This window comes from Cynocephalus volans, chromosome 2 (genome assembly GCF_027409185.1).
Source record: "Cynocephalus volans isolate mCynVol1 chromosome 2, mCynVol1.pri, whole genome shotgun sequence".
NCBI lineage: Eukaryota > Metazoa > Chordata > Mammalia > Dermoptera > Cynocephalidae > Cynocephalus > Cynocephalus volans.
Genome location: NC_084461.1, coordinates 204,188,918 through 204,203,891, shown reverse-complemented (window position 1 = coordinate 204,203,891; position 14,974 = coordinate 204,188,918). Strand labels below are relative to the sequence as shown.

The window sequence follows — 14,974 nt, the reverse complement described above, 5'->3', positions numbered from 1 at the left end:
ATCCACTCTCCACCATCACCTCCCACTCCTTGGCCTTCTGGCTGTGAATCCCTCCCAGGAGGTCACCACCTGTGCCATTCCATGGTCTCCACCTGCAGCGCCCAGCTCCGGTGACAGCCTAGATGATAATACTTATGAAACTGTGCCTTCCAGCCAAGACTTACTGAGCGTACAACGCCAGGCCTTCTGCTAGCCCGTGGTGCGTCATCTTACCTAATCCTTGCCATTGTGGTCTCGACGTTGGAACCGTTTTGCGCATCAGGGCTCTCCTATCATCCAGTGAGCTGACTGTGCCCAACCCGGGTTCAAGGCCCTGGGGAGGGGACTTGGGGGCCTCTTAGGGAAAGGGCCTGGGGACTCTTAGAGGTTGAGACAGGTTTATAAGAAGTTCTTCCAGTTTGCGTGGAAGGGAATCTGAATGTGTTCCCTGAAACACTCCCACGTGTCCTTTATGCAGCCCCCCCCCCACCTTCCCACCCACCCCTCCTTGAGCCCTTGGGATGAGGAGGCATTGGGACAGGGGCCACCTGCTGCCCCAGACTCGAGTCTGTGCTCCGGAACACCTCTCGAGGCAGGTCACCTCCCTGCCCCAGGTAGAGTGCGCTTGGCGACGACCTTGGCAAAAACCCCCGAGGGGAGGCGAGAACCGGGCAGGGCGGGGCGGGGCAAGGCAGGACCCGCCGCTCTGCCGTCGGGGCGGGACCAGCATCCCACCAGCCGGGCAGAACCAGGCGGCGGCAGTAGCGGCGAGGCCAGGCGGCGGGCCGGCGGGTAGACGCGTCCTGCACACTTGCGCCCCGCGCCCCCGTGCGCCTGCGGGCACCATGAGCGGCCGAGTCGGGGACCTGAGCCCGCAGCAGCAGGAGGCGCTGGCCAGGGTGAGGGGCGTCGGGGGCGGGGAAGCTTGCGGAGGGGCCGGAGCAGCCCGACCGCCCTACCGGCTGGAGCCCTCATGCGCGGACGGAAGCACCAAGCCTGGACAGCGCCCCTGTCCCGCCCGCCGGTCCCGCGCGGTGGCTACGGCGCTGTGCACAGCAGCACAGCCGACAGGAGCCCTTCTCCAGGCCACGATGGGGCCAAACCCAGCCCTCCGCCCAGGCCCACTCCACCCAGCCCTGACCCTTGCTCCCGGGTTGTGGGGGAGGGAGTGGCGCTGCCATCGGGCTGCTGGGGTTAGCTTCAAGAGGACAGAATCCCAGACCTCATGCTCAGATTGTGACAATTGTTTGGTTTCTCTTTGTGGCTCTCTGACTCCTTAGGACCCAAGTTTTCTATCATTACTTTTTTTTATTAAAGGGAAATGGAGGGGGGGTTTGGTGACTTTGAGACAGTCCTGCAGGCTGCACCTGGGAGTGTCAGGGCCATGGGGAAAGGGGACAATGTCCAGGTCTTAGGTGTCCCAGCAGCAATGTGGTTTGTAGGTGGCCAGAGACTGTGAAAGGGCAGCTTAACACTTATGGGGAATAATTTATTTTGAGGCTTCTGCCCAGGAAAAGAGTCTTCCAGGAAGGAATGAGGACCCTGGGGAAAGGAGGGGGCCCTGGGTTCGTTCCCGGGGGAAGGAAGAAGCTCCAGGAGGAGGTTGGTCCCCAGATGCAGGAAGGGCCATCAGGTGAAAGAAAGGGGTCCCCAAGTGAAAGAAGAGACCCGAGTGAAGGAGAGAGGTCCCCAAATGATAGAGAAGGTCCCCAGTGAAGGAGGGGGCCTCAGGTAAAAGAGAAGTGTCCTTGGTGGAGGAGAGGGGAGGTCCCCTGATGAGCCCTCTCCCCCACCCACAGCAATGGCCTCAAGAAAGCCCCGGCACTATGCTCATAGGAGGGACTCCACGCCTGGCCTTTGGGGTGAATTATGATGGAGATGCCTGTGGGCCGAAGAGTTTTAAACAATGTAAAAAGAGTTTATCTTTATTTTTCTCATTATTTAAAGGAATGAATGCTTGTTATTTTAAAAATTGGGGCAAAAGAGAAAAGTAGGATGAAGGAGGAGAGGTTACCCATGATCCCAGAGATCTAGACAACTATGCCTAGGAGGATTTCCTTCTAGATTCTTCCTGAGCCTAGTGTTGACCACCTCTGGTCACAGTGCCAGATGCTGCTTTCTGCATATGGCATCATCATAAAGTGAGTTTTCTCCAAGTTACTTTAGACCCTTCCCAGCACCTAAGTGGCTCTCTCTTTTACCTGATGTGCATTCCAAGGGTGGCAGGAGTGCATTCCTACTGGCCTTGCCACATCCTCACTCTGTTCCTGGGGAAGATTCTTCCCAGCCTCAGTTTCCCCATCTGCAAAGCAGGGATGTGACCTTTGCTCCTCTTGCGTCAGGGTAAGTCTTGACGCTCAGATGAGGAAACCCAGTAACCTGGAGGAGCTGAGGGGTACAGTTATTGCTTTTTGGGGGGCACTGTTTCTTTCCTCCCTCTCCCCCCAAAAAACTTCCTCAGGAACCCACAGAGTGCAGCTGTTTCTGCTGGAGCCTCCACTCCGGGTGCCTCCTCAGATTATTATAGCAGGTGCCGCTAATACTGAAGATGTTTTAACTGACTATTCATTTTTAATTATGTAGACAATATGTGAATACATTCTTATCTTCAACATCATCTGTAAGGCTACAGGTGGTTTGGTGGACGGCCACCAAGACTGCCTCCTATGGCTTTACTCACATCTGTTTCTAATCCCAAATTCTGATTCACAGTCTCACCTCCAAACCCAGCCCTTGCCTTCAGCTCCTGTAGTTCCCATGAAGTAAGATTTCCTCTTTTTCAGACCCGAGCCTCAGTCTCAGACCCAAACTCCCAGCGGTTTCTCTCTCTAAACTCTGCCAGTGGGAAAAGGCACCCCTAGAGGGTTGGCTGCCCTCTTGTCTCCCAGCCCCAACAAATGTCCTGATGAGGCATTTCTGGCCTCTCTTTCAGGCCCTCCCTGCTGACCTTTGCCTCTGGTTTTCTTCCACAAAGTCTCCGCTGTCCAGAGCCTCAGGCAGTTCACATTTGCTGAGTGCCCATGTTATCTGGCACCTGCTTCGAGCCAGGCCGACACTAAGTGCTTTATATGCACAAACTCCTTTGATTGGCACAAGTTTATTATTATACCCATTTCACAGATAAGGAAACAGAGGCTCAGAGAAGTTAAATAGCTTGCCTCCAAATCCAGACCCTCAAGATGCAGTGTCAGAGGCATTGTTTCTCAGACATTCTGGCTGGCCTGTAGCAGCATCACTCAAGGAGCCCTGTAAAAATAGGGATGTCAGGGCCCCACCTCAGACTTGTAGAATAAGAATCTTGGGGGCTAGGGCACCCCCAAAGTTTGAGAAGGACCCAACTTTTCCTCCTTTGATGGGCTGGAGAATGCCCCATTTCCAGATGGCAAAATGGTTCAGGGCTGCTGCTGCTAATTGTGTGGTCCCCACCCTGCAGGGTCCCCAGGTAGGGCTGACTGGCAGATGAGGGTAGGAAGGGCTGGAGATGGGGTTGGTGGCGCAAAGGTCATGAGAACACTTCTGACCATCATATCCCCCCACCCTCAGTTTCGAGAGAACCTCCAGGACCTGCTGCCCACCCTGCCCTATACTGATGACTACTTCCTCCTGCGTTGGCTCCGAGGTGAGGTTGGCTGGGGTCAGGGGAGGCAGAGAGGGAGGGAAGGAAGAAGAGTCTCATGGGGCCGGCCTGTGGCTCACTCGGGAGAGTGCGGCGCTGATAACACCAAGGCCACGGGTTCGGATCCCCTTACCGGTCATCTTTAAAAAAAAAAAAAAAAAAAAAAAAAGTCTCAGGAGAGGGGCTTGGGGCCTTTGGGGGACAATGCTACAGAGTGGTAAAGAACACTGGCTCTAGAATCAGCCTGCTCTGGGCTAGAATTTAAGTGTCCCTGTGCATTAGCACAGCACAAAACCCCTGCTGAGCCTCAGTTTCTTCATCTGCAAAGTGGGGATGAGGCAGTAGGTAAGAACATCCTCAGGGTTTAATTGGCCTGGCCAGGCCTTGAGTCAGATATCCTGGGCACTGTCATCAGTACTTCCCTTTGGGTCTATCTCCAGTTCCCTGAGGACAGGGCTATGTCGTCCTCTTAAGTAACCTAAGTGTCCCCTAGGGCACCGAGCAGATGCCCAGCAAACATTTAAGGAAATGGATGTAATTAAAGGTATAGAAGGAGCTTCTTCTAGGAATTACAGCAGTAGTCTAAAAAAATAATAACAGAAGCCACCCCAGGGCTTAGGGAAAAATTCATATTAACTCACTACAGCCCATGGAATGGATCTGGATCTTGAGATGGGAGAGAAGTCAGGAGCCAGCTGGGAAAGCATACACACAGCTCGCACCCAGGATCTGACTATTCCCTTCTATTTTGTTATATCTGAATATTTTAAAAATTATTATTTTTATAAATTTTATTTTTTAGAACAGTTTTAGATTTTTAGATAAACTGCAGAGATAATACAGTACCCATATACTACACCCAGTGTCCCCTATTATTAACATCTTACACTCCTATGGTGCATTTATTACAATGAATGAATCAGTATGGAAACATTATCATTAACTGAAGTCCATTTATTATTTAGATTTCCTTAGTTTTTCTGTCCCAGGACCCCATCCAGGATACCATATTACATTTAATTGTCTTCTTAAGCTTCTCTTGGCTGTGGCAGTTTCTATTTGTTTTTGTTTTGTTTTGTTTTTTACAAGGGAACATGTCATTGTCCCCTGCCTGGGCTAAAGAAGGGGTTGGGACAGTAGATATTTTGCAGCATCTTGATACGGCATCAGCCCTCTCTCCTTCTTTTGGAGTCTTTTTTGGGGTTTAAAAACCAACTCTTCGTGTGCCTGGAGATCACAGATACCTTAGGCTGCCTGGTCATGGGAAAAGAAAAGGATCTAAGATTGGGAGGGGGACCAGGTGTCCTGATGCGTCCTACTTCATGTTGTGAGTGACAGGTCTTGCTGACATGGCCTGTCAACTTCAGTGTCAGTTCCACCACTCTCTGCCTCACTAATCCAAGGGCAAAGGGAACGTGATCACTGGGGCCGCATCTGGCCTGATGCTGAGGGGCCTTCCCCAACCCTCTTTCTGAAGTCTCTTCCTTCTGTGTTTCTTTATCTCCATCCCATGTCTGTGTCTGTCTCTTCCACTCAGATGCCAATTCCATGAAGTCAGGAACTATGCCTGTACTGGTACCCTCAGCCTGGCACATAGTAGATGCTATGAAAAAAATCTATCCTTGTATCCCATTAGCAGTACCCAAACCGCTGTCTATGACAAGAAACTACACTCTGGTTCTCAACAGAAAAGTCTCCTATAGGGACCACAGAGATTTTTTAAAAGCCAATAGAAGAATATTATGAACAATTATGCACTAAAAAATTCCAAAATCTAAATGCAATTGATGTATTCCTAGAAAAAAGAAATACAAAGCTAAAATCCAGCAAGAGCAAGCAGAAAACCTCAACAGACCAATAAATATTAAAGAACTTGAAATGGTGTTTAAAAACCTGCCCTCCCGCAAAATTGGCTTTACAGGTGAATTCCTCCAAAGTTTTAAGACCAGTTAATTCCTGCATTATCCAAATTGTTCAAGTTATTTTAGAATATGTAAAAGAGTGAAAGTTACCTTATGAAGCTTGGGTAAGTTTGGTTCCCAAGCTAGATAAGGACAATTTTAAAAAAAGAAAATTCTAGGCCTGTTTTATTTATTAATGTAGATGTAAAGAAGTCTAAATAAAATATTACATATAGAATCCAATAGAGTATTAAAATTATGCAGCATGATCAAGGAGAGTTTATCTTAGGTATGCAAGAATAGTTCAACATCAGAAAATCTATTAGTGTCATCATAAACATTAATAAAGTTAAAAATGAAAAATTATGCATCTATCTCAATTAATACAGAAAAAGCATATGAAAAGGTTCAACCACTACTTATAAAACAAGTTTTACCAAATTAAAACAGAAGGGAATTTCCTTGGCTTTCCTTCGTAATGGTTATGTAGCAAAAACTGTCTAACAAATGTTATACTTACGCAGGTTTTGGGGGGGTTTTTTTGGTGCTTCCCCCTATGGGGGGATCCAAACCCTTGATCTTGGTGCTGTAACACCTCACTCTAATGAACTGAGCTGACCGGCCAGCCCAGGGAGAAATTTTAGGTGCATTTTCTTTAAGATCAGGAACAAGGAAAGGATGACATCAATCAACATTACTGTCTAAACATAGAACTGGAGACCTTTGCCAATGTTATATGAAAGGAAAAAATAATCAGTGGTGTAAAGACTGGAAGGAAAGAGTTGAAAATATTTGCAGATAAATTGCTTATCTCCCTGGAAAACTGACAGGATCAACAGGAAAACTCTAGAACTAAAGAGAAAGTTTCACAATATTGCCAGCTACATGAATCAATAGCTTTTCTGTATGCAGCAATATCCAGCTGTAAAATATAATGAAGAATCAGATACCACTCGAAATAGCAGCAATGTCCATAAAATACCCAGGAATTTAACCTAGAAACACAAGATCTGTATAGCAAAAATTTTTAAATCTCTGAAGTATACAGAATAATTTTGTTCATTCAGTTCAATAGCCTCTAGCCACATATAATATTAAAATTAAAATTAAATGAAATTAAAACTTCAGGTCCTGCGTCACACTAGCCGCATTTCAGCTGCTCAGTGACCACAGGCAGCTTGTGGCTACCATATTGAGCAGCTTGGGTACGGATATTTGCATCACCACAGAAAGTACTATGGACAGCATGGACACAGATGATTTTAATAAATATAGAGCCCAGAGCAACGATCAGGCAGGTAAACTGATAGCTTGTCTTTAAATATTTGCAGAATTGCCATGTTGTCAAGTGATTACATATATTTGACCCGTGACAATGGGGCTGGAATTATTGTGGGGCAGATTTGGTCCAGTCAAAGCTGCTGAAGAATGGAGTGGGCTGCCTGCAGAGGTAGTGAACTCCCCATCACGGGAGAAAATCAAAGCTGAGTTGGTGGCCTTAGTGGCACAAAGGAGGCCTGGATAGCTTCTCAGGCCCTTTCCATTTGAAAATCTCTGACCCTGCATCTCATTGCAGCTCCATCAATGGACAAATTCCTCAGTGAGCCAGTGGTCTCAGAGAGCAACAGTCATGGCATTTCTAAAATAGAGAATCACATTTTCAATCAAAGTGAATCTATTTCTTCAAAATAAGTAATCACTGTAGCTACCATTTATTAAGAACTCACTGTGAGCCCAGTAGTGTGCCAAGCACTTTCTATACTTTATCTCATGTTGTCCTTTGAATAACTGAAAAAGATATTATTCCCGTTTAACGGATTTTAAAAACTAAGGCTCAGAGTAAGTAAGTGATTTGCTAACGTTTTCAAAGGAAATAAAAGGGCAAAACTAGAATTCAAGCCCAAGTCTGTCTGATTCCAAACACCGTGCTCCTCGGTCTCTGCTCCCTGGGGAACACCAAATGTTACACGGTAGATCAGCCTCTAGAACAAACAGTGTAAAAAGGCCTGAAAGGGCTGGCTGGTTAGCTTAGTTGGTTACAGCATGGTGTTGATAACATTAAGGTCAAGGGTTCGGATCTCTGTACCGGCCAGCCACTGAAAAATAAAATAAGTAAGTCCTGGAAACTGAAGTCAAGTGCCCTCCAAAATCTTCTAGAGGATTAAAGATCCTTGCTTTTTAAAAACATTACCAGACTTCCGGTGTATTCTTAGGGTGTCAGGAAATGGATGGGGGTACCCCACTATCTCCTCATAAGTTTTTAGGAAACAGTTCACTCTAGATCTGGCCTCCAGCCTCTTCTTACCTCATCTTCTTCTTGCAGCTCGAGACTTTGACCTGCAGAAATCCGAGGACATGCTCCGGAAGGTGAGGACTTATCCCTAGGGTCCTGCCTCCCCAGGTGAAGACTCTTGCCCCATCCCCTTCTCATATTTCTTCTTCCTTCCACCTCAGATCCCTTTCTGCATCAAACCCAGGTCCCACCCCCAGCCCTCCTGTCCCTATCCCCATTTCTATGTCAGTGGAGCCTGGAGATGCTCTGGCAGGATCCTGGTGGCTGTGAGCACAGGAACCTGACCTGTTTGTTGCCCTAGGTGCCCACGGAGGCCTTAGGGACAGGCAGAGTCTTCAGCTCCTGCTATGTCTCCACAGCATGTAGAGTTCCGGAAGCAACAAGACCTGGACAACATCCTCACGTGGCAGCCGTCAGAGGTGAGCCCCCTGTGGCATCCCGTAGGCCATCTGATGCCCCCCTAACCTCACCCCAAACCCCCCACATCCAGCACCTGCTGGAGCAGGGACATGGCCTGGCGGGTTGGTTTGAGTCAGGACCTTACCCATGTGCCCAGGTGGTCCAGCTGTACGACTCAGGGGGTCTGAGCGGCTATGACTATGAAGGCTGCCCCGTGTGGTTTGACATCGTTGGGAGTCTCGACCCCAAGGGTCTCCTCCTGTCAGCCTCCAAGCAAGAGCTGATCCGGAAGCGCACCAAGTCCTGTGAGCTGCTTTTGCATGAGTGTGAGCTGCAGAGTCAGAAGGTGAGCAGCTGGGGCAGGGTGAGGGTGGGGTGCATGGTGGACCTAGTCCATCTCAAGGGTGGCACGAGGGGTACCCTCCCCACCTCTCCCCAGCGCTCAGTGCTCAGGGCTCCCATCACCCATCCATGGACATCTAACTTGTGCCTGACACTATCTGCTGGCATGAGTCAAGGGTCACCAAGGCCCTTTCCCCTCTACAAGGGACACTCACCTTGAGTACAGCAAATGATCTAGCTCTGTTTCCCTGGATCCCTGGGAACAGTGGGTGGTCAACTTTGCTTATGGAAAAGATGTCCCCTCATTGTAAATTACATAGCTATATATGCCTGATGGACGAGCCATTACTTTGGGCATCCCTGAGAGCAGTGACTGTTGAAACTGGGCACATCCCTTATGGGACCCTAGAAGCTACTATGGAGTTACTACAAAAAATACTGAGTTCTGTGGGGCATGGGGCTTCTAAGCCAAGAAGGACTCTACATCTACCTTTAAGTTTCTTTGACCCTGGACTGTCCACTGACCCTCTGTATCCTTCAGAGTGAATCTAATGCCATGTGTGGCCTTGTTGGTTTTGTGAGTCTAAGTGTCTACGTGAGCCTAAGAAGAAGACCACCCCCTCCCTTAGTGGGGGCTATTATGTCACTGTGGCATGATAATGGCTGTCTCCACATGATAAGGGCAGGGCCTGGGTGGCCAGCACCTGGCACAATGCTGGACACAAAACAGGCCTTCAATAAAGGTGTGTGGCGAGCACAAGTAAACTGCACAGCTCTGTACTTGGTGCCCAGATTGGATAGATGAATGTATCTGAAACAAGACAGCTATCTTTATGGGATTGACACAGTGTCTTCCACTTCATGGATGTTCCCAACTAGAGCCAATTATTATGGAGATGATGATATTAATCTTAATAACTGCTAATATTTATTAGGGACCAGCTACATGCCAGGCACTGGATTTTTTTGTTTGTTTTTGTTTTGTTGGCGGCTGGCCAGTACGGGGATCGGAACCCTTGACCTTGGTGTGTTATCAACACTGTGCTCTAACCAACTGAGCTCACCGACCAGCCATACACTGGACTCTTTGTGTGTTGTTTCATTGGAATCTCATAGCAATTCTATCAGATCCTGGAATTATCCCACCTTTACAGAGGAAGAAAGTAAGTCTCAGAGGAGTTAAAAAGCCACACAGCCTCTCAGGAGCACAGCTCTGGCTTGGACACAGCTGTGGGACTATAGAATGCTGGCCGATGTAGTACACTATTGTACTTAAGGATGCCCAATGAGTAATGTCTTTAATTCTATGGTTAACTTATCCCAGGCAATAGGGTTGAGCAAACTGTGATAACACTGTGAATCCACAAACTGCCAGGGCTCAGACGCAGCGTCTCCTCAGACCCGAGATGGGTTCTATCTGTTTGGAAAATGCTGTGGGCTCCCAGGGGGTATGGGGTGGCAGGAAGGTGGAGGGAGGTGTCCAAGTCGCTCTGGCCAGGATCTTCTGGCTGGAGCTGGTGTCTAACCCATCTACCTGCTCTGTCCTGTGCAGCTGGGCAGGAAGATCGAGATGGTGCTGATGGTGTTTGACGTGGAGGGGCTGAGCCTGAAACACCTGTGGAAGCCAGCCGTGGAGGTCTACCAGCAGGTGAGGCAGGCAGCTGGCTTGAGGCCAGGACAGCAGTGAGTCCCAGGCCAATAGAGGGCCACTACTCATCCCTGTTTCCAGTCCGTGAAGGAGCAGGGATGCCCTCCAGGCACCCCCCAGACCAGCCAGGGATGCTGGCCTGAGGTCCACCGTCCAAGGAGCAAGAAACAAGAATAACACAGAGGAGGAAGCACGTGCTCGTGGGGAAGGCAGGGTGGGCTGGGGATGGGCTTCTTGTCTCAAGCAGCTCAGAGGCTGCAGAAACCCAGGAGTAGGGGGCTGCTGGAACATGGCCTCAACCAGACTCGTTTTGACTCCACAGTTTTTTGCTATACTGGAAGCCAATTATCCTGAGACGCTGAAGAATTTAATTATTATTCGAGGTGAGCCAATGACCAGGGTGATCTCCTGGGGAGGGAGAAGTGGGGAATTGAGGGACGTTAGGGAAGCCATCAAGTTCAGAGCTTCTCAAATCAGCCTTTGTGAATTACCAGTTTTTTGTTTGTTTGGTTTCTGGTTTTGTTTTTTAGTTCCAATCTCTCAAAGATGGAGAGGTTTGTAATATACAAAATCATGTGCTGGTATGTTGCAGCAATGTCAAATAAGTTATAAGTTTCTAAATGCTTACTGTTATTTTCTTTACTTATGTCAGTGTGGTCTGGTCACAGACCCGTGGACCACACTGGTTGGTGGACACATTTAGAGTGGGAGTGGTCCCCGTGCCATGACCATGCAGTGAGGGGGTTGCTGCATGTGCTCTGGAGTCAGATGATTTGGGTTCAAATTTGGCTATCTCTATGCTTTTGAGCAAGCCTACTTAACTTCACTGAGCCTCTGTTTTCCCATTCTGTAAAATGGGGACACATTACTTATGAGATTGTATAAGTGACACATTAGTTATAAGATTGCTGTGAGTTAAAGGAGCCAGTCCATGGAGAAGATGTAGCACAGAGCCTGGCCCACAGACAGTGCTCAGTGAGCGTGAGCAATTCAGGGTGGGACAGGAGGTCTAATGCAGATGCCCCACCTACTTGCACCCAAGAGGATTCCAAGGCAACCTGGGAAAACTTGAGTGTGGAAAGGAGGAGGTGCCATTGGGGAATCAACATTGCTGATGCTGGAGCCAGCTTGTGCCTAACACCTTACAACTGGGTTAGGGGAAACACCATTTATTGAGAGCCAGGCACTGTGCCAAGTGTTACACTATGTTATTTAATCTTTTTACAGTTAACAGCACTAAGACTCAGAGAGGGCAATTAACTAGCTGAATGTCACACAGCAGGGAATGGCAGAATCCACATCTGTTCAATTCCTACATAGGACATGCCCTTGGCCATGGCTTTATATACACAAGTCCTCTCTGGTCCAACTTCCCAAGGGAGTTTCATGTGTTTCAGCCCCCAGGCTGTTTCCTGTGGCCTTCAACTTGGTCAAGCCGTTCATGAGTGAGGAGACACGCAGGAAGATAGTGATTCTAGGAGGTGAGTGGCTTGGCTTCCTGGCTGTGCCCATCCCCACATCTGCCTACGAAGCAGAGGTGAATGCTAAAGGCCTTATTTCTCCCTGGCTCATCCTCTACTCAGGCACTGACCCCAGGCAGCCTCTGCACAGGCAGGCAAGGCCTCAGGTCCTAGACCACGGCCTGGGAGCCATATAAAACTCTTGGATGCTCTTAGGAGTAGGCCCCCAAGGGAGCAGCCAGCCACAGGACAGCACTGGGCTCAGCCCCCTCTGCCCTCTGTTGAGTCTCCTGAGCCCCCACGGTGTCCCCTTCTTGCTCCCACACAGACAACTGGAAGCAGGAGCTGACAAAGTTCATCAGCCCCGACCAGCTACCTGTGGAGTTTGGGGGGACCATGACTGACCCCGATGGCAACCCCAAGTGCCTGACCAAGGTACAGGTGCCCGGAGCATGGGGAGGGAGGGGAGACAGCCGCAGTTGAGTGCCGCTCACAGCCCTCACCCACAGATCAGCTACGGGAGTGAGGTGCCCAAGAGCTACTACCTGTGCAACCAGGTGAGGGTGCAGTACGAGCACACAGTGCCCGTGGGCCGCGGCTCCTCCCTGCAGGTGGAGAACGAGATCCTGTGCCCAGGCTGTGTGCTCAGGTAGGGACGGTGGCCACTCCACACCTGGGCACAGCTGGGAGGGGCCCGGAGCCCACTCACATGGTCATCAGGGGTGCTCTGTCCACTGCAGGTGGCAGTTCGCATCGGATGGTGGGGATATAGGCTTTGGGATTTTCCTGAAGACCAAACTGGGGGAGCGGCAGCGAGCTGGGGAGATGGCGGAGGTGCTGCCCAGCCAGCGCTACAATGCCCACATGGTACCCGAGGACGGGAGCCTCACCTGCCTCAAGGCCGGCGTTTGTAAGATCTGTAGGGTTCAGTGGGGTTGTTTTCCTCTTCAAGAGAAATGAGCTGACCTTCTCTTGCCAGTCACCCTCTCTACTCACTCTCTATTTCTAGTCTCAGGGAGGGTGTGGTCGGCTCCAGGGAGTTGGCTTTAGGGTCTTGGATCTGATGAGTGGGCAAGAGGGCAGAGATGCACTGTGGAGGAAGAGTCGGGTTCAGAGCCCGTGAACATGGGCTCAGCTCCTCGGTGGTCCCTACACTGGGCTCGTCAGCCTAACAGACAGGAAAGTAAACAGCCATGGGCTTAACATCAAGGGTCCCAGCAAAAGGCCAGCCCAGTGGCATGGACTACCCAAGTCCAGGAATCCCAAAGAGGTGGCTTCCTCTAGATGTTTATCTTCCATTCCTAAGCCTTTCAGGCCAGATGCAGTTTGGTCAGTTTTACCAGAAGCAGCGTTGCCCAGGAGCACCACGGACCTTCCACCTCTATCAGGAACAGAACTAGGAGAAGGGGAACCCAAAGGTGATTCCCTATGGAGTGGGAGAAAACGTGTTGCTATTACCTAAGTCAACATGTTACCTAGTTCACCTTTGTGGAGAAGGAGAACCAGGAGAGAGGAGACAGAAAAGTCCGGATGACTCATCAAACCCAAGTTCACCTTGAACCTTGCTGTTGAAGGAAATGCCTTCTGTGAGATAGAAAAGCAACTTATGTAGCTCAGCCCTTTCCCCTGGGGGAAGCAGGGTTTCTCTCTGGGATGGGACATCGGGATAAAGGAATCCCAGTCCCTCCCCTCCCTTGCTTGGTGATCGCTGGAAAGTCATATCAACTCTCTAAGCCTTGCTTTCCTCATCCATAAAATGGGGATGACAGTACCTTCCACATGGGGCTGCTTTGAGATTCAGGGAGCTGTGAAGTGCTGACGTAATGCGTGGGTGCAGGGGCAGGTGCACACTGGTGGTAATTATGATTCCTCTCTGGAGCACAAGCATCACCCGAGGGGATGGTAGTGAGAGAGGGGTGTGGGGCTGGGCCCTGGTTGACCCTCAGGCCGCACCCACAGGCCTGGACAGCCCATCCCCAAGAGCACCAGGTGTGCAGCTGTGCTAGCTTGCTCCGCCTGATCACCTTTCTGTCCTTGCAGATGTCCTCCGCTTCGACAACACCTACAGCCTGCTGCACGCCAAAAAGGTCAGCTACACTGTGGAGGTGCTACTCCCCGACAAGGCCTCTGAGGAGAAGCTGCAGAGTCTCAAGACAACGAGACCCTCCCCAACGCAATGAAGACCCTAGCTGCCTCTGTGCCTGTGCTCTCCAATCCCTTCACACCCCTCCCCTGGCTCCTGCCCTCTGGGCAATATGGTGCTGAAAGTGGCCTTGGAGAGCCACCTAACCCACATCACCATCTCAACTCATTGTGGGCCTTCCTGGCATAGTGGCCAAGCAGGAACAGGGACAAGCAATGCATAGGCCACCCTGGAGATTCAGATGGGAACCTCATCCCCTGTTCCCAGAGAATGGGAATGAGAATGAGAACTTTAATGGGGAACAAGTATCCACTAAGGAAGTGTCCTGTCTGCAGGAGCTGCCCCTGCATTCCTCCCGAGAAGGTCCACCCAGCCCCGGACTCACCCATGCCGGATGTCCCAGCTTGGGGGTGTACACATGAGCCCCAGGCCCTGCAGCGAGCACAGCTTGAGGCCTGAAGAGCAGGGACGGCCTGTTCTCTGCACATAGGAGGTCAGCAGGAATGGGCAGAGCTGGCTAGAGGCAGCTGGGTGGGGAGAGAGGCTAGGGGTGAAAGTCCCAGTTTCAGCAGAGCATCAAGGTCCATCCAGGGTCATAATCCTGCTTTGGGAGGGACTCCTACTACCCTGTCATACCACGTGGCCACCCTCCCTGCTGCCTCCCCAGATGCAATGATATCTGGAGTCCCCTGAGGCATTTGGGCTTCTGTGGCAGGCTATGGGGGTGGGGGACCCAGTGCTGGATTTGACTAAGCCCACCTTTTGTCATGATAGGGGCTTGCAATGCCTCGCTTCAGCCTTCACACCCCCCGCCCCCAAATGAGGGGTTCCTGGACTTGAACCCTGACCCTTGCCCTTCTAACCACCCACAGCCAACTTCCCACCATCAGCACAGCCTCGTCTGGTTTCCTTGCCGGGAGCAAAGATTGCTCTGCTCCATGCACAGGGCTCTCCTGAGGCTCTGATGACAGAGAATTTACACCAGTAGGGCTGTGTGGGCAGTGGCGAGCACCAAGGGGCTCAGGTTCAGCACCAGCGATTCTGAATCCTTCTTGTAGTTAAGTGGTAACTGCCCCAATCACCTGCAGAGGTGACAGCAGAATCTCCTACCTGGCAAGGTGTGGGGGGCCCCATGGAGGGACCCAAGGGGAGCTCAGCAGGGGATATGTCATCAGCAATCCCATCCCTAACTC

At 50.4% G+C, this 14,974-nt stretch overlaps 1 protein-coding gene across 1 annotated transcript; it reads left to right on the top strand.

The window, feature by feature from the left end:
• Positions 1-824: 824 nt before the first annotated feature.
• LOC134369893 (SEC14-like protein 4) lies at positions 825-13,818 on the top strand. Its single transcript, XM_063086698.1, has 12 exons — positions 825-878; positions 3,523-3,598; positions 7,820-7,863; positions 8,149-8,208; positions 8,346-8,534; positions 10,083-10,178; positions 10,501-10,561; positions 11,576-11,659; positions 11,967-12,073; positions 12,148-12,287; positions 12,379-12,548; positions 13,679-13,818. Exons 1-12 carry the CDS (start codon positions 825-827, stop codon positions 13,816-13,818), a joined length of 1,221 nt encoding a protein of 406 aa, XP_062942768.1.
• Positions 13,819-14,974: the final 1,156 nt, after the last annotated feature.

Bases quoted from the DNA above. Each gene is read 5' to 3' on its own strand.
- LOC134369893 (XM_063086698.1), top strand. From the start codon at position 825: ATGAGCGGCCGAGTCGGGGACCTGAGCCCGCAGCAGCAGGAGGCGCTG. The intron at 8,535-10,082 runs GTGAGCAGCTGG...TGTCCTGTGCAG, and splicing joins GTGAGCTGCAGAGTCAGAAG to CTGGGCAGGAAGATCGAGAT. The intron at 12,074-12,147 runs GTACAGGTGCCC...CCTCACCCACAG, and splicing joins ACCCCAAGTGCCTGACCAAG to ATCAGCTACGGGAGTGAGGT.